The 22,880-nt window shown below is 47.2% G+C and overlaps 1 protein-coding gene across 1 annotated transcript in view; it reads left to right on the top strand.

Annotated features, from left to right (window-relative positions):
* Positions 1-181: 181 nt before the first annotated feature.
* Positions 182-22,880, top strand: part of MYH9 (myosin heavy chain 9) — a 76,888-nt gene continuing 54,189 nt past the window's right edge. The window contains exons 1-2 of the mRNA XM_066596175.1: positions 182-336; positions 19,786-20,138. Coding sequence (XP_066452272.1) covers positions 19,806-20,138 — 333 coding nt within the window. The 5' untranslated portion in view covers positions 182-336; positions 19,786-19,805. The remainder of the gene's footprint in view (positions 337-19,785; positions 20,139-22,880) is intronic.

Genomic DNA, 22,880 nt, shown 5'->3' with positions numbered 1-22,880 from the left:
TATCTGCTATACCTGCTGCAGGGCTCAGCGGAATGTTTACACTTAGTAAAACCTTCATCCTAATCTTCCTCCCTGCAGTGTGAACCGCATACGTCGCCCTGCAGCAGTGAAAGGGTTACATCCGTACAGGAGCCGTTTCCGGCACAGCCCGTCACTACAAAGAGCCACACCCATGTGATAGGCGTGTCCAAGCGGCCACCTCCCTGCTCCAGAGCTCCGCTGCCGGTAGGTCTGAGTTGGTCCCGCTTCTCTAGAGGTGACCGGCTGCTACGGAAACGTCTTGGAAAGTTCGGCAGTAACTCTTGTGGATCTGAGCTGTGGACGCCGCGCCGGCAGGTAGGTGATCGGCTGCTGCCTGGAGCTGGACGCGGCGTGCGCTCTCTTCTCCCTTGAACTTTCGGATCCGTGCGGGTTGTGTAGTCGCCGGGGAGGTCCGCCGTGCTGCAGCGTCCCGCTGGAAGTTGAGCTGCCGGTGACGAGTGGAAGTGACCACTCCTTGCGTGTCCCGTGCTGACAGCCGGAGGTACAAAAGAGCCTGCGTCCAAGAGCTGCGTCCTCCGGCGGGCACTGCCGCTCTATTTCCGGGTTGCAGGCGTGTGTGTGCCCGGGGGCAGTGCGTGTGTGTGCGGCACCGGCGTGCATGAGTCCTGCTGCTGGAAGCCGTGATCCCCTGGCCGGAGCTCCCCAGCTTGCCGCTGAGGTCTGTGCCGGTCCAGTGAGCTGCCGCTCCGCACATCCGCTCTGCTATCTCCTATTAAGGTAAAGAGCAGTTTGTGTCGGCCGATAACTTCATGCTGAGACGCATCCTCTGCAGCTCTGACAACTAGATCTGCTGTGAGACGTCGCCGGAGCCTGAGGTGCAAACCAGCCGTGGGGCAAATGCCTAAGGCCTCATGCCCACGGCCATGTCGGACTCCACCAGTGGAATATTGCAGCGGAGTCTGAGCGGCGCCCCCAGTAACCCCCATACCTCTCTGGATCTGCCGCGGGAGTCTTTTTTTTAAAAGAATTTTCATTAAAATGCAGAAAGCTATTAGGTCAGAACCAAATGGCTGCGGGATAACGCCACGGACGTCCACCGTGGGAAATGTGGCAGAAATCCGTCTGTGGGCATCAGCCATAACAGTTCTCATTGGGGGGGTGCAGCGGTTTCACCTGTCCAAGTTCACCTACTCCTTGGGTCCCGTGCAGAAGCCCCCGTATGGGCCGGGTAGGCTGCGGGACTGGGCAAACATACCAAAACTCTTGTGTAAGATGTCTGATAAGCCGTCCGCTCGGCCCACTAATCTTTTGCATATTGTGACGTGGACCTTCTGAGCTGCTTTGTGTTCCTACAATATCTTCTAGAACCTTTAGCACCTGTCCAGCTAACGAGGTGTGGTGCGTGTTCTAGAAGTCTCTGGTCACATGACACCGTAGGTATACCTTAATGTATAGCCGCAGGGGCGTGTTGGTGCGATCAGTTACATTTGAACGCCGTTGTACAGTCGGCAGACAGTGAGCCGTAGAGGGTTTATTCTAAGTCTAGTTTCCAGAAGCGTTGATCATGTTGATACATAAACCTTCCATTCCAGGCCGTCCTCTGCTGACATCAGTGGAGAAATAAGCTTGTCATGCTCCCATTTTCCTTGCCGGCAGTCCGTGCTCGTCTAGCACAAATGTGAAGGTGAGCTCTTGGCAACTACACTGCCACGCTGAGATCAATAGACGCCGCAGTGTAGATCTGAATGTTTTTGGACATTAGAGCGCGAAGTGCAGGTGGAGAGCCAGAAGGTGAGCCGGGAGACTTGTGTTCAGTGGTTTCCTCTCAGCAAGTTTCATTCTGAACAGTTGCCACACCCAACTCTGAAGTGCGAGTGGCTGGCGTTACTTCTGCTCGCTGTGCTCTAGCGGTTTTCCTAATCTAAAGGTAAACTCATCTAGAACACGACCTGGTTGGATGCACTTTTTGAAGACACTTAAGGCATTTCTAGCTTTTAGAAACAGAAGTCTAACTTCATACCAATATTATATAGATGCTGTTAGTTCTGCTCCCCCTTGAACATGGACAGTAATGTATTGAATGACTCTACATGGAAAGTTGAGACGCTGCAGTGATCTTGCGTTCAAGCCTGAATCGAGGACCAGAGCTGCATTCAAACACCCACAGGATTAGGACTGAAGTGCAGTTTGGTGGGTTCTAACGGGACCTCCTGCGAACCGGAGTACTGGGGAGACAGGGTGCGGAGTTCCCTTCTGCAAACAATATATACAAATGTATTAAGGGTGCTTTTAGACAGAACTATCATTTAAACAAGCGAAACTGAACGAATCATTCAGTGTAATTGTTCTCAGTGAGAAACAAAGTAATCTTGGGTATTGTATTATGCTGCCACCGGAAGTTAGGGGTGGCAACATAAGACAGCAGTTTAGAGAAATATTAACGCCACCAGCTTCTGATTCGCTGGGTGCGTGTTTAATCCAGGGAGCCGGCGGCCGGGACGCTGCACACTGCAACAGGCATCCATCCATGCTGCTACCGGGGGCCTGCAGCAGGATGAATAACTGCACAATGGCAGCGCTGGGGGTAAGTCGGAGCGCAGGGCTGGACAGTCGCAGCGCAGGAGCGCCTACGGGAGCAGTCAGACGTCCGGGGATCAGCGCAGGAGCAGGCAGAGGAGAGGGCCAGGGGTGAGTGACAAATGCTGGGCGGCTTGGGAATTTATGGCAATCGGGCTGTATTGCTTTTCCTCCCCTGGAGTGAACCCTCCAGGCAAAAAGCAGTACACACACTGCTAACCAATCAGAAGCTAGGGGTGTGACTGGGGCGTTCTTCCATTAAAGCCCTGTCAAACCCTTAGCTTCCAGTGGCATCAAGGTACAATAATATTGTAATCTTGTAGAAGATACCTTTTAATGGCTAACAAAAATACGTGATATAGCGAGCTGTCAGACCTCCCAGGGTCCTTCATCATAGCATAAGGAAATGGATCCGAAGATGTGTATGTATATGACAAGGCACAGACATGGTGGGATTATTCCACAACAGAAATACAAACCTAGATGGAGAAGGTTTTATGGTCTCTGAATTAGTGTTAAAAGATCAGGCCAACAGCGGTATCTGCTATAGATCTCTCATACTTCCCAGTCACACATGAATCCTCTTGAAGAATTTAGGCCTCTGTTGAAAGTGTCAAGATGTTATAAATTTGTGTTCCCAAATTCTTCTGTGGCTTTGTGATCTGAAATTGCCTTTCAATGTAATAAGATTACTTGGTTTCTCACTGAGAGTAATCACACTTTGCTCTGCTGGCTAACACCGTACCAGAACCTTTTTTTTGATCATTCAGTCTAACTGCTGACCAATGACCGAACAATCCTTTGCTTCTCGCTCGTCCATTTCCTACAGGTTTAAAATTTGTTCGCTCACTTATACAGAGGATGTGAGAGACTGAAAGACTTCTCGTTTAAACGAGCCAATGATGCGTTTGTCTAAACGGGCTGCATGAGCCAACAAGCTAATGATTAATTTCATTCACTCATTCAAACGATAAGTCGCTCGTCTAAAAGGGGCCTAAGGGCTCATGTCCACGGGCAAAATATGATTTAAGATCCGCAGCGGATCTCCTGCATGCGGATCCGCATCCCATAGGGATGCATTGACCACCCGCGGGTAGATAAATACCCGCGGATCGTCAATAAAAGGGATTTTAAAAAAAATGGAGCATGGAAAAATCTGGACCATGCTCCATTTTCATGCGGGTCTCCCGCGGGGACGGCTCCCGCGGGCTTCTATTGAAGCCTATGGAAGCCGTCCGGATCCGCGGGAGACCTAAAATAGGAATTTAAAGTATTTACCATCCGTAGCGGACCGGGAAGGTCTCCTCTTCCTCACGGCCGCATCTTCCTTGCTTCGGCTCGGCGGATGTGCCCGGCGCATGCGCGCGGCACGTCGACGACGTGCCGCCGGCGTCAGGAATTCATCCGCCGGCCGAAAATGAAGATCCGGCCGTGAGGAACAGCTGACCTTCCCCGCCCGCGCCGGATAGGTAAATGCTTTTAAATTCTTATTTTCGGCGCTCATGTCCGCGGGGCAGGAGGGACCCGCTGCAGATTCTCCATGGAGAATCTGCAGCGGATCTTATTTTCCCCGTGGACATGAGGCCTTAAAGGGTTCTGTCATAAAAAATATATATACTCGCCTATTTCTCTCCTGTCAGTCTACTTGCCTCATCTTCCCGCTGATCTTCTCCTGCAGTCCCTTGGGGTCACATCACCGGTGGTATTGTATCTTGACGCCACTGGAATCTAGGGGTTTGACAGGACTTCCATGAGGAACGCCCCTGTCACACCCTTAACTTCCGATCGGCTTGAGCTGATGGTTCTGCTACCTTCTTTCTCTGATGTGCTACCCCTTCACTCGGGCACCCAGGGAAAGAAAATGACACCATGGCCTGCTGTAACTTTCAGTGACCTTGCAGGACCTGACAAGTTTGTTCCAATGCAGCCAATCACGTTGAGGGGCTGTGAACACCCCCCCCCCCCCCCCCCAATCTTGACTCCACCAGGAATTCCTAGTGGTGTCAAGATAAACTAATACCATTGGTTATTTGGGTTGGCTGATTCACGGTCATTGGTTGTTTAGGTTGGCTTGTGTAGAAGTGGGTAGTAGGAGGCTAATATGCCTACAGGACCTGTGAGGGTGCTGTTGGGGAGACAGCCGTACAGCCAATCAGGAACAGGGGATGGCAACCCCCCTGTCAAAGTCATGTATCTTGACTCCGCCAGTACTTTCGGTAGCATCAAGATACAATATTGCCCACATCACCTCCAGCTGGCTGGTGCTTCCGCTTCCTGTGATGAAGCGTCTATGCACAGGCAGTCTTTCTGCCTGGAAATGTATGCTACGTCACTACTGACATAGCTTTCACAGCCTAGCAGGGAGTGCCGAGCTATTGCAGAGACTGCGCATGTGCACTGTCTCTGCAATAGACCAGCATTCCTTCCTAGCCAGTGAACAGTATGTCACACTGACGTAGCGTACATTGCCAGACAGGGAGAAGAATGCGAGTAATGCAAGCTTCATAACGAGGATACGGCTTGCCGTGAGGTGACCTGGGTGACTGGAGAGGATGCAGTAAGGAACAGGTGAGTGTAGAGATTTATTTATTTTATATTTATTACAAAACCCCTTTAAGACAATTTTATATTGTGGCTTAGCTCTGGTATACCTCCCGATTCTGCAGTCACCAAATAGATACTAGTTCTACACAGTTATGGTGAGTACAGTGCAGTTACCTCAAGTAATCACAGGTGTCTTCTGATAGGAAAAACAGATTAACCCTTTCCAATCCAATTTGTATCCTGGTTTTCCTAGGGGACTTACTCTTTTTCTGCCGTTATACAACAGCGCTATATGCTGGCTAAAGCCAGTACTGCACGTTGGATAGACTCCGACAGCAGAGAGGCTGGCAATATACAGTAAGAGAACCCTGGCGGCTGTTTTCCAACATCGGAGCTGTACAGCCTTAAATCATAATGTCTTCAGACGTCAGACAGTGGATTGGAAAGGGTTAATCTAATCTGGGTCCAGGCCACCAGGAGGACTACTGCCAGCCATAACTTGTCTGTGTAAGGTCTCGCCATCCTGATGGTGCTTCCAATGCACTTCAGTACCTCCTTCATAGTACTAGTGTAAAGTCAGTTGACTGTCATTTTTCCAAAAATTGCTGGGTGTGAAACTTCATCTGTAACTGGCTGTGCAATTTAGGGTCCTTTTACATTGGCCGACCTGTCGGGCAGTAGGCCCAGTAATAAACGCACATTGCTCAGTAAATGGAGTCAGAGTGTGGGCCAGGGATTCACAGAAATCTTGTTTGAATAGCGCCAACTTATTCCGCAGTTCTTTCAGGTATCTTATTAACCCCCGTTTAGCTGGGTACTCATTTTACTGACCTCGGAAGGATGGAAGGCTGAGTCAACTTTGAGCCGGCTACCTGAACCATTCGGGGTTTGAACTCGCAAGCAGGCAGTCGTTTATAAATGAACTGCCTGTTTACATGGATGGATCACTTTCTGCATGCAGAAATTGATCGATGGAACGGACGACAAGCCAATGAATTCTCGTTTGTCGTTCAGTTGGAGTATGTATTTACACTGACTTGTCGGTCTGTGTAAAAGGACCCTCACTGGCAGACTTGTGTGGCCGGCTACCACCGTTGAGTGGGTGTGGTTAGGGCTGGCCTTAGGTTGTATGGCACCCAGTGTGAAATTTCACTTACTTACCACTTCCCTCCATTATATATTGATATGAGTCAGTCAGATGGTGGCCGGTGCAAGTCCCAGATACCCTATACATATAGCTTATACTGCTTACCCTATACATATAGCTTATACTGCTTACCCTATACATATAGCTTATACTGCCTGCCCTATACATATAGCTTATACTGCCTGCCCTATACATATAGCTTATACTGCCTGCCCTATACATATAGCTTATACTGCCTGCCCTATACATATAGCTTATACTGCCTGCCCTATACATATAGCTTATACTGCCTGCCCTATACATATAGCTTATACTGCCTGCCCTATACATATAGCTTATACTGCCTGCCCTATACATATAGCTTATACTGCCTGCCCTATACATATAGCTTATACTGCCTGCCCTATACATATAGCTTATACTGCCTGCCCTATACATATAGCTTATACTGCCTGCCCTATACATATAGCTTATACTGCCTGCCCTATACATATAGCTTATACTGCCTGCCCTATACATATAGCTTATACTGCCTGCCCTATACATATAGGATATTACACACCATATATTAATATAAACATATACCTGAAATAAAATCCGTCGCCAGCAGGGATTTGAAAGGCTGCGGCATTTATTTTAAACGGGGTTACCTTATAAATATTAATAACTCAACATGTATAACACGTAGACAGAGCCCTACCTACTCAAGTCTACACCAATAACAATCTATAATCCATCTTTATACCCACCCTCAGGAGGCGGGCGACATTCCCCCATTTAAACATGCCACGACAAGTTGGAAGCTAAACAAGAAGGCGAGAGGGACCATCTTATGGTGCTGTAGAAAAAAACTGAAGCCCCTGTCCTGTCAGCCCCTCCTTATATCAGCTTTCTCTCAAATCACTCCCACCAATCAGTTCTTATTGCTAGGGCCCGAGCTTCAGAGAAGGATCTCTCAGGCTTTTTCCTGCCATTTTCTTCGGACCAATCGCCATCCATCCTAGGGCTTCAACGTTTCTTCCAGCCCGCTTACTGCTGACCCTGTAGTAAACTCAAAGAACATCTATTAAAGACCTACTTAATAAGCCAATAATACTCTAACACCCAAAAGACCTTTTAAAACCCTTTCCACTCAGATTCCATGAGGACTCAGTCCCCAATTGGCCTTTGGCCGTACATAGGTGGTGGTTACTAAACGAACGGCTAACACTTAGTCTGCATCGGGGGGGGGGGGGGGGTTCTGGGCATGAGAGCTAGCATGAAGGGGACTCTGGGTGTGAGATTAGAACTGGCATCAGTGGGCAGACAGATTTTGGTGATTTGAATAAGCAACTGGTATCAAAAGTTAGATGGTTTTGGGCGCTGATGTAGCTGCCAAGAGTGATGCCTGCCTCATGTGCTTGCGATCAGTCTGGTTCAGGTGATGAGAACTTTAACCCTTTCCAGTCCAATTTGTATTCTGGTTTTCCTAGGAAACTTACTCTTTTTCTGCCGTTATACAAAGGCGCTATATGCTGGCTAAAGCCAGTACTGCATGAGGCGACACGTTGGATAGGCTCCGACAGCAGAGAGGCTGGCAATATACAGTAAGGGAACCCTGACGGACGTCTTCCAACATCGGAGCTGTAGAGCCTTAAATCATAATCATAATGTCTTCAGACGTCAGACAGTGGATTGGAAAGGGTTAAAAGCATCTTGGAACATGTGGGCTGGAATGTGCTGTGCAGTCTGCAGGCAGTGTGTTACAGTTGGAGGGGCTGAGCACACTAATATACTCAATTTATCCCCGTAAAACTTTATTTGTGTTGCTTAGACTTAAGCCTACAGCATACAGCTGCAAATGGATCTGGATAAGTTGGGGCCTGAAAATTGTCAGCTGAGGGGTAACACTGATAAATGTAAGGTTCTGCACATGGGCAGAGGACATACATGTCACCATTATGCACTAAATGGGGAACACTGACATGGAAAAGGACTTTAGTGTAAATGCAGCCTAAACACTCTTGATGCCACCGGAAGCTAGGGGTTTGACAGGGTGAATGCCCCTCTCACACCCCCAGCTCCTGATTGGGCCAAGGCAGGAAGGTCCTTGCAGCACAGTGTGCATGGATTTTCTTCCCAGCGCTGCACCTTTCAGCTGAGGGTTACTGCAGTTCTTAGCCTGACATTATTACATGTAAATTCTGCCATGTTACCGCTGTAACATGGCAGCATTTACATGTCATAATGCAAGTCTAACAACTGTAGTAATCCTCAGCGGAAAGCTGCAGTGCTGGGAAAAATCAATGCACACGCTGCAGTGTCAGGTCCATCCCGGCCGCAGTTTTGCACCCAAGCGTGGTGAGCGGCCGGCCGCTCACCTCTCCGTCCCGGCCGCTGCCTGACATCTCAGTCCCCGACGCAATTGCCATTGTCTCACAGGTCATTTCCGTCCCATGGCTGTGAGCTGCGTGTAGTGGCAGTCGCTCCCGGGAAAGCAGTGACACTTCGGTTTGCGCTCTGTGCTGCAGGACAGCGGCCAATGGTTCCACAGAGGGGGTTTCCCACCTTCTGGCCGGCAGGCGCTGCCGCTACCACCGAGAAAGGCACTTGCTCCTGGGGCTGCGCAGTGCTGGCCGCTGCTGCATGGCTTTTGTGTGTTACTTTTGTGCCCCTGCAGGACCGAAGGCTGCCGCCAAGGAGGTCACTTACTCCAGATGCTGCTCACCGGCGGGAGCAACCGCTGCGTGGCTTTTCTCATGAACTTTAGTGAGCTTGCAGAAGCTGAAGACTGTCTGCAGCCAATCAGGTAAAGGGGGCGTCACCACCCTGTCAATCTTTACTCCAGGAATTCCTGGTGGTGTCAAGATACCCTTAGGGCTCCCACACACTTGCGTTTGCTTTTTTTTTTTGTTAACGCGATTGTCACTGGGACTTTTTAATGTAAAAAACTCAACGCAGTGCAACTTGTGTTTTTGGTCCATTGCCTTTTTAACATTAGAAAGTTCCATTGACAATCGCGTTAACAAACGCAAGTGTGTGGAAACCCTAATACCAACACTTAAGGCCCTCTGTCCACGGCCGAGGTGTAGTATCGCTAACGATATTCTTCTGTGGGGGAGAAGGGGGGAGCACTGACAGGTCTCCGAGATGCCACAATTTAAATCCCGTGAGCGGAGAATCGCTATGATTCTCCACTCGTGGATGTCAGGCTGCGCTTTCCATTGTAATCCTATGGAAAGTTTTACAGAGTGATCTACGGACGATTTATCGCTAGCAGATCATTGCCTGTGGACAGGCAGTCTTAATCACCTATATGAGCTACATCTGGTTAGTGAGGTCATGAGGATGAACTGTTGCCGTTGGGCTGTATTTACATGGGTGAGATTAGAATGCGTCTATTTACATGCAGTTTCCCGTGCTGCGAGGTGGGAGAATTGCAGCGCATCTTATTGTTCTGCAGAAACCTTACCCATTTTTTTAATGGAGGAGTTAAACCCTTAAAGGCGAGCTCACAAGCATTATTTGTTGCGTATTACGCTCGTTTTTCGCCTGTTAGAAATATGTAACACTAAACGGCTATTTATTTCAATGGCGACTCACGCTAATGTGTTTGCTCATTGTATTAAATGCGTGCAAAATCGCACGTACGCTCTTTTCATCCTAGTGCGTATTTCACATGCTACATCACCCATTGAAATTATTACAGTTTGTGAAAAATGCAGTAAATGAGGGATCCATGCAGTAATGCATTTTATTGCGTTTTTCGCACAGGTTATGCCACAGTTATTACTGGGCAAAATACTGCAAATGCCGTAAAAGGCTGCATAAAACTGCAGCGTCTTGACTCTTTACAGCCACTCACAAGCGCATGTAAGGATGTAACATTTTTTTCAGGGGAAGCTATAGCCTTTTTTATTTTTCTGTTGACATGGCCGTATGACTGCTGTTTTCATTACTCTTTTCCTCTCCAGCTCTTAGGGGGTTTTTTTTTTGGTGTTTAATTCATTGTACAGCTTATTATGTAAAGAATAATGCCCAACTATGTGGGTTTTTTAAATTCTTTTTATATAGAGGAAAGTGCACATAAAACATTGTTTTTAGAAATTTTTTTTTATATCCCTGCAGGGGACTTGAACCATAAAAGGTATGATCGCTCTTATGAAATGCAGGACTTCTGTATTTCAATGCCTTATCCCTTACAATAACTGTCATAAATAGCGGTAACCTGGGATGCCGGTATCTGACGTCCTGTTGACATGGCAGCAGATCAACCATCCATAATTATATTGCAGAGGCTTGATTATGTCAGAGGGAGCACGCTCCCTTCGCATGCCACGATCTACATAGATTGTGGCATGTAGGAGGTTAACAGCAGGTATAGCTGTGATCTATCAGCTGACTCCTATGCCGGATGGCGCCGGCTCTGCTTCTGATGCTGTACAATACACAGGATGTAAGTTTACATCATGTTGCTTTAAGGGTTTAAAAAATTACACCACTTGCATGTATATGCAAGGGCAATGTGGTTTTGTCTTTTTACGTTTTCCTATTGAAGTGTGACTTCTACATGAGAAGGCGCCTGCAAATCGCATACACTGCGATACGTTTTTCATGTGAAATGCAGTCATGTAACTTCATCAAGCTGGGGGCAGAAAAGCGACAAATGAGGTTTAAGACTGATAAATGTAAGGTTCTGCACATGGGCAGAGGAAATACACGTCAAGATACACCAGTCGCTGCTACCCCAACCCCCCCCCCCCCCCCCCCCCCGATTGCAGACAGTGGAGACCAGGGAGCGCGACTGGTGGCACACTACATTGACAGCACTCTGTTGGCGCAGTCAGTGTTTGGAGGCTGCTGTCGTGCCACGTCTTGGAGCTACCGAACCCGCTGCTGTCTGCTGCTTTCCCAGGTCTACAGTCACAGTACACCCCTGCCAGGTTGGCATGTCCGCTAGCAGCGGCCCTGCTCTCACAGTCCCCGGGGTGGGTTGGGTGAGTGTTTCACAGCTGTCTGCGCACGGCCCAGCGCACCGTGCCTTCCTGGCCTCCCATGTGCGCTCCCAGCAGACCCCGGGCAACCCTGCTGGATCACTGCAGATGGGCTCTTCAGTCAGCCGCTGTCTGTGCTTCCCGTGCAGCTTCGCTGCATCACTGCTGATGGTGTCTTTTGGTCTGCCGCTGTCTGGGCTTCTGCTGCCTCAATCACCATGACTGTCTGATGCTCAGTGTCCTGCTTGCTCGCCATCACTGCTGTATTTTGTCAGTCAATCCAAAGCTAGGAGTGTTCACTTCTGGTGAAAGCTGTCACACTCCTAGCTTCTGGTGGCATCAAGATACAACAGTACCAGTAATTCGATGGAGGTCACCATGAGATCACATGACTCAACTGAAAGGAATTTTTCAGATAGAAAGGAGTAAGTAAACAAAGTAATGCTGGCTGCATAGTTGGATGGGGTGTAAGGCGCAAGAGAAAAATCATATCTTTTTAATTTTGCGATAACTTTTTTTTTCCCCAGTAATATGGAAGTTTAGCCCCAGATTTTTCATTTTTGTCAGTGGCAAAAGAAAAAGCATCCCACGATATGTTGCCCAATTGGTTAATATTCCTGGGCCGTGCGGTATATTGTAGGGCTTCACAGTGATGGTATCCTTCCTTATCCCTCGTTTGTAACGGAATCTGCACCTTTTTGGGGTCTTCCACTTCTTACCAGCAGTGGAGCGGAACACTGGTGTAATATACAGGTAGTGGGGGCAACAATAGCCATACAATTATTCCTGTAATTCCAAGGAAAGAGGGACGTTCTGAAGGGCTCGGTTGTAGTGTCCTTCCCTCTCATAAACCCTGACCTTATGGATTATACACCATACTGCGTCCTCTTACTGGCGGAATCGTAGTCTCCCTTTAAAATGTATCTGGAAATAGTCTACAGAAATGTTTCTCAGTGTTTTATGCCCGGGCAAACTTGGCATTAAAATGCTCTATTCCGGCTGATTTTATAGAAGCAATCCTAATTGGGGTCCTCGCTGGGTGGGCACGGCGCATTGTCGGTATAATGAAGGAATTTCATGATGATTTGAAATTCCGTCCTTGACTTGACGATGCAGAACATTGGGGTGTGGTATAGAATATCCGCGCTAATGCTCATCTTTACTAGCCCCACGCATAATAGAAGACCCCAACAATGAGCGCTGATTTGTCTGCTTGTCATTTATCCAAGTATGAAAATCATCGGGTGTAAGTACCAACCGTTCAGTGTGCCAGTGAATGAGAACGACTAACGCTGTATCTGCCTGTATAAAATGGCTGAACGAACTCATTATTCACTTATGCTAACGACAAATTGTTCTGTGTACAAGCGGCCTTACGATAGTATCTGTTGTGCGATGCCATGTTTGATAGCGGCTGCGCCACAATAGTGTTGATGTAGAAGTAGGTGGGAAGGCATGGCAGCTGAACGCTCTGCTGAGGCTTACCTCCCAGGGAACAGTAGGATGGGTGTTGCAATGTTTGAGATCTTGTCTGACTCATGCAGAGCTGTAGGAGGGCTGGGAACACCTGAGGCAATTACTGCTGATGTACAGAGATTCTTCCTGAAAGGACGACCTTGGGGCAGGTTCACAGGGTGCAGATTTGTAGCAGTCTGCCTCAACCCAGACCACTTTTGGAATTTGAGAAAGTAAATGTAGATTTTGGTGCAGAATTCACCCCCTCATTGAGAAGAGTCACTTGGGAACACATCCTTAGTGTAGCTGTCACTGTAGTAGACTTTACATATCCATGCATAACATGCAGTATATATTGCTTAAAAGGGTTTTCCAGGGAAATGCAGCTGATGACCCACCATCATGTTGGGTCATCAATAGTTGATCAGGTGCTGACTGTCAACCCCACAATACATGGGAGTATGGATTAGATGCTACTACTGTGACCCCAGTGTAGTGGCCAGTGCTTGTTACTGCAGGTGCAGCCCCTACTAGCTTAAGGCCTCCCACACACTTGGGTTTGTGTTTTTTTGTTAACTCGATTGTCAATGGAACTTTCTAGTGTAAAAAACGCAACGCAGTGCAACTTGTGTTTTTGGTGCGTTGCGTTTTTAACATTAGAAAGTTCCATTGACAATCGCATTAACAAAAAACGCAAACCCAAGTGTGTGGGAGCCCCTAATGGGATCCAAGCCTGCAAGCACTAACCACAACATAGGCCATTTGTGGATTGCAGCACTGACAGAGGTCACCTGATCTCAAGTGGTTGACCCCAGCTGATCAACTATTTATGACCTATACTGAGGATAGATCATCCATAGCATGTCCTTGGATAACCCCTTCAAGTTCCCCTGCAGAGAATGCCTGGGCAGACATGCCTTTCCTAGGTGATAGCTGAGGGTTGGGGCCTGTCCACACTCGCATGCTCGGCTGTAAAACGCACATTTTTACTTCCAAAAACTCTGAAAACATAGCATTTAACAGAGCAAATGGGCTGTAGTAGATTAAACCTAGTCAAACATTTCATACATTGGGCTACTGTTAGAAAGACATATGGGTTTTCTTATTTAGAGGCATAGTTTACTATACTATTTTTGTCCCACCAAGGTTATAGGTTTTCATACTCTTAACGTGAATGTCTTAAGATTAAGGAAAAGTAAACTATAAATTTTATGTGAAGATGGATCAGAAGTGGGGGGCCTTCACAGCTGCGCTCGGGATTCAGTTAGGGATCCCCCTCTCCTGTTCCATGAACGGCTCCGCCTCAAGATGTAACCGGACGAGTGCTGAATGGAGCCCGTTGACTATAGTGGGGGTCCATTTTTCTTTTAGTTGGAAGAGTAGCATGCAGCGCTTTCTCTTGCTATTTAGAGGCAGATGTGTGGCAGAACCTCCAACCAGAGATTCCAGTGCAGATGTGAAACCGGCCGCCTTCTGTGCAATACTGTACCAGTTTAAAAACATGTGCTGAATGCATGTGTTCTTGCAGACGAACCCTGTGGACGAGCACTAAGACAATATATATTACACTTGCAGAAGCTGGTGATCACACAGTGCCGGAGGCTTCAGAGAATTCTAAATGACTCTGCTTTATCTTCTGCATAATGTGGAGAGCTGATCATTACAATAGAACGCTGCCGGCGGCGGTTGTTGCAGGTTCAACTGCTTGTTAGAAAGACTTTCATGACCTGTTCTTGTCATGACCAAAAAAGGCAATTCTAGCCATGTTTCACATAGAATGAAATGCCGGAAATGGTGCAACAATGTGCATGTGACTCTTGTTTGCCAAGTGGTGATGTTTGCCAAAGACTTCTCAGCCTGACTTCCTTCCAGCTCTTGTTCTAATGAAGTACTATTTTGGTTGTGAAAACTAAAAATATGTAGAATAACTAGAATACCTGAAGGCTGGCGCTCACAGCGTTAACTGGAAGGGATCGCCTATGTTTACACATTGAAACCAGATGGTGAAACTTTCTCTTATTTTTTTCTTTCTAGCTGTCCCTTTTAACTCTTATTTTTAATTTGCCCCTGCTATTGCCAATGACTGAGTGGCACCATCTTGCTCAGGTTGCCAGAGCTGTGCTTTACAGCGGCCTCATGAGTTATTCCCACAATGAACAGCAACTGATGCATTGACTTGTATAGGAGGGTGTTCTAGGCCTCCTGTGTAATTTGTGCAACGAGGAGAGTAGATAAATTAAAGGCCAATTTACACGCAACGATTGACAACTTTTTTTGCTTTGAAATACGTAAAAATCTTTAGAAATCCTTGCCATTTCGCTCATTAGCTTGGACGTTTGGTAGTGTTTATGTAAAGCTAAGTGGACAATTGTTCAGGTAGGTGTTTGTATATGTGAAAATTCTCCTATGTGGGAGGTTTTTGATTAGTGTGAAAAGTCATTGGGTGCTGCAGCAGGATGTGGGTTGACTTTTGAATGAGCCATTTTGTTTGGATGGGCAAACAATCCCCCCTCCCCTGGAGTGGTTTGAAAGACTGAACCTCCAACTGCTGTTTAAACCTAATGACAAGCAAACAAACTAGCGACTATATTTATGCAGGCTGAAACTCAGCGACCAGTGAATGAATAATGCACGATGGCTTCACGTTTACAAGTAACGATCACTCACTTGGTATTAGTGTATCTTGACGCCACCGGAAGCTAGGGGTTTGACAGGAGGAATGCCTTTCTCACACCCCTAGCTCCTGATTGGCTCAAGAGCTGAAGGTGCTACAAGGAGCTAAAGTGCATGTCTCTATAAATGGGCCCGTCGCTTACCTGTAGCGCTATGACAACAGGTACCTGGCTCTCACCCTCTGCCCTCCACCCTCCCTGCTGTATCACTGACAGTCCCCCACCGCACTTGCCTCCGTGGTGTCCTACACCTGTGTGGGGGGAGAGACATGTCAGTCAGTGTCCTGCGGTGCTATAATGTCCCCGCCGTGAGAGCCTGCAGTCTGGGGCTACCGGCTGTCAGTTCCATGTGGGGACAGGGGTGAGGCACTTGTTGCGTCACTGCCGTTTCACGGCTGATGTGGCCTCCCTGCTGCAGAACCTGCTGTACGCGTAGTGTCCCCACAGTGAGAGGCAGTAGTCTGCAGCTGTCGGTTCCATGTGGGGCGGGGGGTGATGCACTTGTCAGCCGGCAAAGGCACTTCACGGCTAGTGTGGCCTCCCTGCTGCAGAACCCGCTCTGCGCATATAGGCGGGGGTTTCGGCTTGTGCGGCAGATGGCCCGCTACAAGTGCAGCCGTCACATTTCATACTGCTGTATGTTACTAGGCTGCCAGGATCTTTAGCCCAGGAAACTATTTGGCCAATCATGTACAGGGGGCGTCACCCCCTCTGGACTCCACCAGGACTTCCTGGTGGTGTCAAGATAAACTAATACCCATCCACTCTTGCTCATTTGAATGAATTTTGAGTGTCAATTGTTGCATGTAAATGGATCCTCAGACATAACCTATTGTAGATGTGGATTGTCACCTTTTTGTCGCTTTTATACAGTCCGGTAAGCAACAGCACAAGCACGGACGTCACCGCTAAGGTAGTCTGCGCTCGTGCAGTGTTTACACTGACTTTACCGCTAGATCGCAGTTCTTCTCACTCAGCGCGTCACCTATGTGAAGAGCGTTTACACATAAGCCCGCAATTCAGTAATAGTTTGTTTTGTTTTTTTTTTGCTGACTAATCTAATAGTGAACGATGTTTTCGCATTTACATGGCATAATGATCACTCAACCATTTGTTTGAACAAATTCAGCGGTAATTTTTATGTGTAAATGGCCCCTTTCATTGTTTCTCTATTTTTTGTAGCAGGTGTGTTTAGAGCATTGCCAAAGTTGTCACAATGTAGGCAAATCCTGCTAATTAGGGAACATGAGACAAGGCATTGTGGGACTGAAGTTCAGAGAGCGCGACTCTGCTCTCTGAACATGCTAACTTTGCCGAGGCAGTGAAGCTCAGCCTCTGCAGTCAGCAGGATGACTGTTGGGGAGTGCGGAGGTGGCGGGCGGTGGAGTCTCCTCTCTAGGATGCTGATCTTCATGTCCTCAGCAGTGCACCGCAAATGGAAACCTTACATAAGGGATTGGATTCCACCTTTTGACTTAACCCTACCAGATCGGACATTTTAGAGCAAAGTGGTCTTTGGCCTCTGGTGTATGGCTGGTTGGCCTTGGAGTCTTGGCTTAGGACTGCTGCCTCTTAGCTCAGAGGCCATAACACATATGATCTCTGGGCTTAGTCTGTGATCTTCAGTGGAAACTTTTGTAGACTAGGCCTTTTTTCTCACCGTATACTTTAAAGAACGTCCCAGGTAAAGAATCTTTTGGATGACTGAGGTAAGACTGTTCTGATGGATGCATAGGAGCAAGATGAGAATGAGGTGCAGGTTTTGGTTAATGGAGGCTATATGGGGTAAGACCAGGTAGGTATTAGTGTATCTTGACACCCCCAGGAACTCCTGGTGGAGTCAAGATTGACAGGGGAATGACCCCCTGTATGTGATTGGCTGGACAGCAGGGTTGGCTGCCAGGTCCTGGGTGCTGCAGCTGTGAGCCGCTGCTGTTGCCTCACTACATGCGCTCCCTCAGTGTTACCCGCCACAGTGCTCTCGTGCTGTTAGCCGGCTAGGTCTGACATTCCATGGTGTGCTCCAGCAGTGAGCGGCTGCCGGCTTTCACAGTGTATTTTGCCGCCGCTCTCGCCTTCCCGCTGCCAGAGGTGAAAGTGAGATATGTGCTGTGTTGCACATGTCAGCATCCGCAGCCTCTAAGAGTCTGTCGCTGCCGCTGTCTGCTCCTCACTGACGGCCACCGGTAATGCTGCCTCACACCGGTGTGGAATCCCTGCTGATGACCCCGTTCAGCATTTAGGTAAGCAACACATAGGGGGCTGCATCGTTGGAGTGGCGCCAGGGAAGGCACTTACACATGGGCCAGCGTGGCTGCATTGGGGGTCTGCTGTATGCTTCTCACTTTCTTCGTTTGTGGGCTGCCAGGACTTGCAGCCGAACACGCTGTCCACCCAATCACGTTGAGGGGGGTGTCACCCTCTGTCAATCTTGACTCCACCAGGAGTTCCTGGTGGCATCAAGATACACTAATACCGACCAGCTGACTGTTGCCTCCCACAGAAAGTGGCTTCAAGAAAAGTTTCTTGTACAAACATCTTAAGTGAAGTAGTCATTGAAAAAAGGCTTTTAGCCTTGACCCTTTGCTTTTTATTAGAGTACTGATGATTCAGATCAGTTGTTACTTTGACTTCAGTTGGGAGTTCCTACTTGAAATCTACACATTTTTTTTTTTCCATTTATCTTTGCAGTTCAGAGCTAAAACTAAAACTCTTTTGGGCTTGTATCATCCCAAGTAAAATATCTTGGTGTAATATGTTCCTTTATCCAAATCCTCCTTCCCTCATATCAAGATCCCAGGAACTATAAAGAAGCAAGTTCCATTGTCTGCATGTAATGGAGAAGCCACTCCTGCTCCCCAGGACTATCAAGCTGCCACGCTTTGAATGTCTATCTGGTCAGGTGGCTCTGCTTCTGTCCTTATCACATCTTGAAGAGCTTGCAGTTTTGCTAGTAGTCCATTGTGGATTCTCCAATCCAATGGGCTTTTAGTAATCAGACCAGTACTTGGAGGGAACCTGTCATGTCCCCACAGCAGCATAAACTAACAGTATGGTAGGGAACATGTCAGGAAGCCGGGTGATGCGTGTCGCCTCCCCCCACCCTTTGCATGCTCCCACAATCCAGGGCAGTCGCACTAAGAAGCAGGCACGGAAATCTGAAGTTTCCGAGTCTTGTACAGGCGCTCCCCCATTACAAGCCTATAGGTCCCAATGCCATACATGAGTGATATGGGAATACCCTTTAGGGTGCGTTCACACAAGTCAGTGAATGCATCAGTAAGCGTTATGTATGTTAGTTTTCAAGTCTAAAGTTCTATGGAGTAACTATTTGTATTCTTGATGGCTGTTTAGTCATTCACAACCCTAAAGGCAAGCTCCCTCCATGCTCGATTTTTGCACAGCTTCTTTCAGTATCTGCTTTGACAGTATGAAGCCATGGTGTTCTTTGGCGGACAGAATATATTTCTAGTCTAGATGGGTGGGAAACTATCTCAATGTCCTATTACACGGAGTGATTAACCATTGGAATGAGGAACCTATCAGCCATTTGCCTTCAAATGACGTCCCTTTACACTTGCAGATAAGAGTCTCGAATTTTTTGGGTCATTTCACCTCTTCAGCCAATTTAGTGGTTTGTTTGGGGAGTGTTTACTTGCCCTGCCAGACAATTCCCCCCTTCCTCTGGGTGCGCGTGATGACTGAACAATAACATCTTACATAAAATGACTGGTAACTTGTCTTGTTTGCCCTCACTAGTGTAAAAATACATGGATCTCTAAGTGTCAGCTAAGTGGTTGTATTGGTATAACTTTTTTATTAATTTTTTTTTTTTCTTTTTAAATGGCTGGGCGTGATGGTACTTTTCTCTTCTCCCCGGTTAAATGGTACAGCAGTGCTGATGAAGATCCAACTGCCTGCACCAATTGGCTGCACTCATCACCTGACTTCCTATCAGAGACTGCAGTGTCATGTTCCAGACTCCTGGCATCATGGCACCCAGGATGTGAGTGCTGATGCCAGGAGGACAGGCGGTTATGCTGCAGCAACCACATGACTTCCAGTATGTACGGACAGCGAGGTCTTCCCTGGCACTGCTGTTTACTGGGAGGAGAGGAACAAGTGCTACTTATATTTTATTTATTACCAGTCACTTAATGTTAGTCTTAAAATTACAATAACCCTTTTAATGTGAAACTGTACAAACCGCAGCAATGATTCTTTTTTATTTCCCATTTCCTTACGGAGTATTCTAGACTTTGCAAATGGTTCTTGTAGAATGAAGTTCTGCGACTGTTCTGTATACGTTGTGTTGGTAGAGCATGATGGGTGTTAGATCTTCAGCACGACTTCTGGCGGAGGAGTCTGACAATCACTTTGCTGTGGACTAAGTTTAGTCTCTGCTTTCTTCTAATGTTTGCTTTGTATTTTACAGGCCTGCTTTACTGAAGGATCATGGCTCAAAAAGATGCAGACAAATACCTGTACGTGGACCGCAATGTAATCAACAACCCTCTAGCTCAGGCGGACTGGGCTGCAAAAAAGCAAGTATGGGTGCCCTCAGAAAAACATGGTTTTGAAGCAGCCAGCCTGAAGGAGGAGGCCGGGGACGAGGTCCTCGTTGAATTGGCAGAGAATGGTAAAAAAGTAAAGGTCAATAAAGATGATGTCCAAAAGATGAATCCACCTAAGTTCTCCAAAGTTGAAGATATGGCTGAGCTTACATGCTTGAATGAAGCCTCTGTCCTGCACAATCTCAAGGAGCGATACTACTCTGGCTTAATATATGTAAGTATCCCCTACTATACGTGTAAATGGCTTTGTGTGAAGACCTGTTTAACAATATTGAAGGGGTTTTCTGGGGAAGTGCTATTGATGACCTATCCTCAGGCTAGGTAATCAATGGCTGATTGCCCATCCCACTGTCACTGCAGCAGGGCCAGCAGTCATCATTTGGGTCAGAGCTAGATGTGTAATCTGCTCTGCTTCCATTTATTTCAGTGTGACCTGTTTGAGAGGTGGCGGCTTAGACGGCTGAGGACCAATGGTCTTTATTAGCAGTGGACGTGCATATGCAGAGATGCTGCCAGTCAAACCTGTAGGTAACTGGTCATACAACTTATGGGAAATCGTAAGAAAATCTGGCGACAGGCGTACGTCCACAGAGCAGCAATAGGAGTGTGATCTTTTTTTATCATATGAACTTTAAAGACCAGCAATGCAAAATGCGCTTCAAGCCCCGAGCTCTCCAGTTAAGCTGGGATTGGGACACAGCCAGCCATTGATTGGATACTTGGTGGAACAGTTTCCTGTGCTGTTCAAACCCACCCTCCCTCCAAGCACTGTTACATCAAGTATCCAATCAATTGCTGGCTATGCCCCATCTCAGCTGAACTGAAGAGGCCAGGCCTTGAAACACGTTCTGTGTTGCTGGTCATTAAAGTTCATATATATCACACTTATTGCTACTTTCTGGAGAGCTGCATCTGTTGCCAGATTTCTTGATTTCCTATTTATTTCAATGGCAGCGAAACAGTCTATTAGACGTCTTCTTGCTCTGACCTCTATGTACTAGTATCTCTAGTATACTGGGAAGTGAGTAACACTATGACAATACACTGCTCAAGACATCCCTCTTGTCATTATGTTTAATAGTCCTTTTACAAGGGACTATTCTTGCCAGCAGCACTGCCAGCGATACTCCTGTGTAACAGCTCAGCAACTGGCATGACTGGGAAGAGCGCCAGCTTTTGTTTGCCCCACATCTCGTCCCATGTAAATGCACCATAACACACAACATGCAGCGTCTTGCCCTCACACTTCTGTGCGTTTGCTCAAGCTACAGCCTAGGGAGGATTTTCTGGTTCATTCTTACTGTGTCACATGCTGCAGTATTTCTGTAAGCAAGGCTCTTGAATCGGGGAATGTTGATATAAAAACTATCCAGGTATGAGTGGTAGCCCTGGTCCTACAGATATGGCAATTCACATGCGGCTGTCTGAATGCAACCTAAAATTCTCGGCCGCAACTCGCATCGGACAGCCCATGGACACCTGTATATGTCCAACTAGCACATGAGAATGGCGTCATAGGCTACAGTGTACCTGTGTGCTAACATAACATGACTGATAAGGCCTTACCAGGCAGGTACTGGTGTAATTGAAGCATCCCTTTAAAATTCCCCAAGACTCCCAACAGAAATATTCTTAGGTGTACAGCTGGGCAAACTTGGCACTGAAGTGCTGTCATACAAGCCTAAGTTTATATAAGCTGTCATGATTGGGCTTATCACTGGGTGGACACAGTATTAATACAACGTAGAAATCTAATCGTTTCAGAATACATCCTTGGTCGTGTAGAACATTGGGGTGTGGTACAACATTCATGCTCCAGCTTGGCTTCTTCACTAGCCCTGAGTTATTAACCCTTTCCAATCCAATTTGAATCCTGGTTTTCCTAGGGGGCTTACTCTTTTTCTGCCATTACACAACGGCGCTATATGCTGGCTAAAGCAATTACTGCATGAGGTGACAGGATGGATAGGCTCCAACAGCAGAGGCTGGCAATATATAGTAAGAGAACCCTGACGAATGTCTTCCAATATTGGAGCTGTACAGCTTTAAATCATAATGTCTTAAGATGTCAGCCAGTGGATTGGAAGCGGTTAATAAAATGCTCCTTGGGGGTTGTCCTGTGAGGTTCAGCATAAATAGAGGTGGGGTTTTCTGATGGACATACTGAGTAGTTGAGTGTTTAATCAGGTCAATGAAGAAAAAAAAATGAAAACCTTAGCCCACCTCTGAGCCCTGCTGTGGTGAATTGTATCTGGTGTAAAATTCTCTCGGCTAATCCATGTGGGGTTGGAGGATTCGGGAGCTGCTGTAGTGGCAGTCTTGGCTCGCCTTCTCAGGAGGTTCATCAGGAGTCATTAGATGATGTAAAGGATAACATCATGGAAGCTTTCATCTTCCCTAGCGCAGTTTTATGCTGTGGTGGTTTACTCCTCCAACAATAAGCCTCCTGTGGGCCAGGTTTCTGATGTAAAATCTTTTTTTTTTTTTGCATAAGTTATTGGAGTACAAAGTACATGGTAGACTTTGTATGTGACCGGGAGATCAGTGGGGTGAGTTATGGGCGATCGCACAACTCCTGGGCACTGGCGCCACATAGCTCAGGCTCAAATAGATGTTCCTAACTGTACGACGTTCTCTAACCTCTTAAATACTAACAGCGGATTTACAAGATAAACCTGCCTTCTTTCTAATGTAATTAGTCCTTCATAAATCAGTAGTTGTTGCTGATGACGTTGGCATAAACTTCTTTCCATTTAAGGCATGTCTTTCTAACTTTCCCTCCCATGATGTTCATGAATGTCAAAACATGCCAAAATGACTCTTGCTTTGGCATAAAGTCAACCCAGTAACGTGGGTGAGACAGACCAAGGCCAGCAGGTGAGCAGCGCTAGGTGAACACACATTGGGTCATTTCTTTGATAACGCATACCTATTAATCAAAGTAATGTCCGTTTTA

The sequence above is a fragment of the Eleutherodactylus coqui genome, chromosome 3, assembly GCF_035609145.1.
Source record: "Eleutherodactylus coqui strain aEleCoq1 chromosome 3, aEleCoq1.hap1, whole genome shotgun sequence".
Lineage (NCBI taxonomy): Eukaryota > Metazoa > Chordata > Amphibia > Anura > Eleutherodactylidae > Eleutherodactylus > Eleutherodactylus coqui.
Note: the sequence above shows the minus strand (reverse complement) of the source record. Positions and strands in the feature narration are given on the sequence as shown.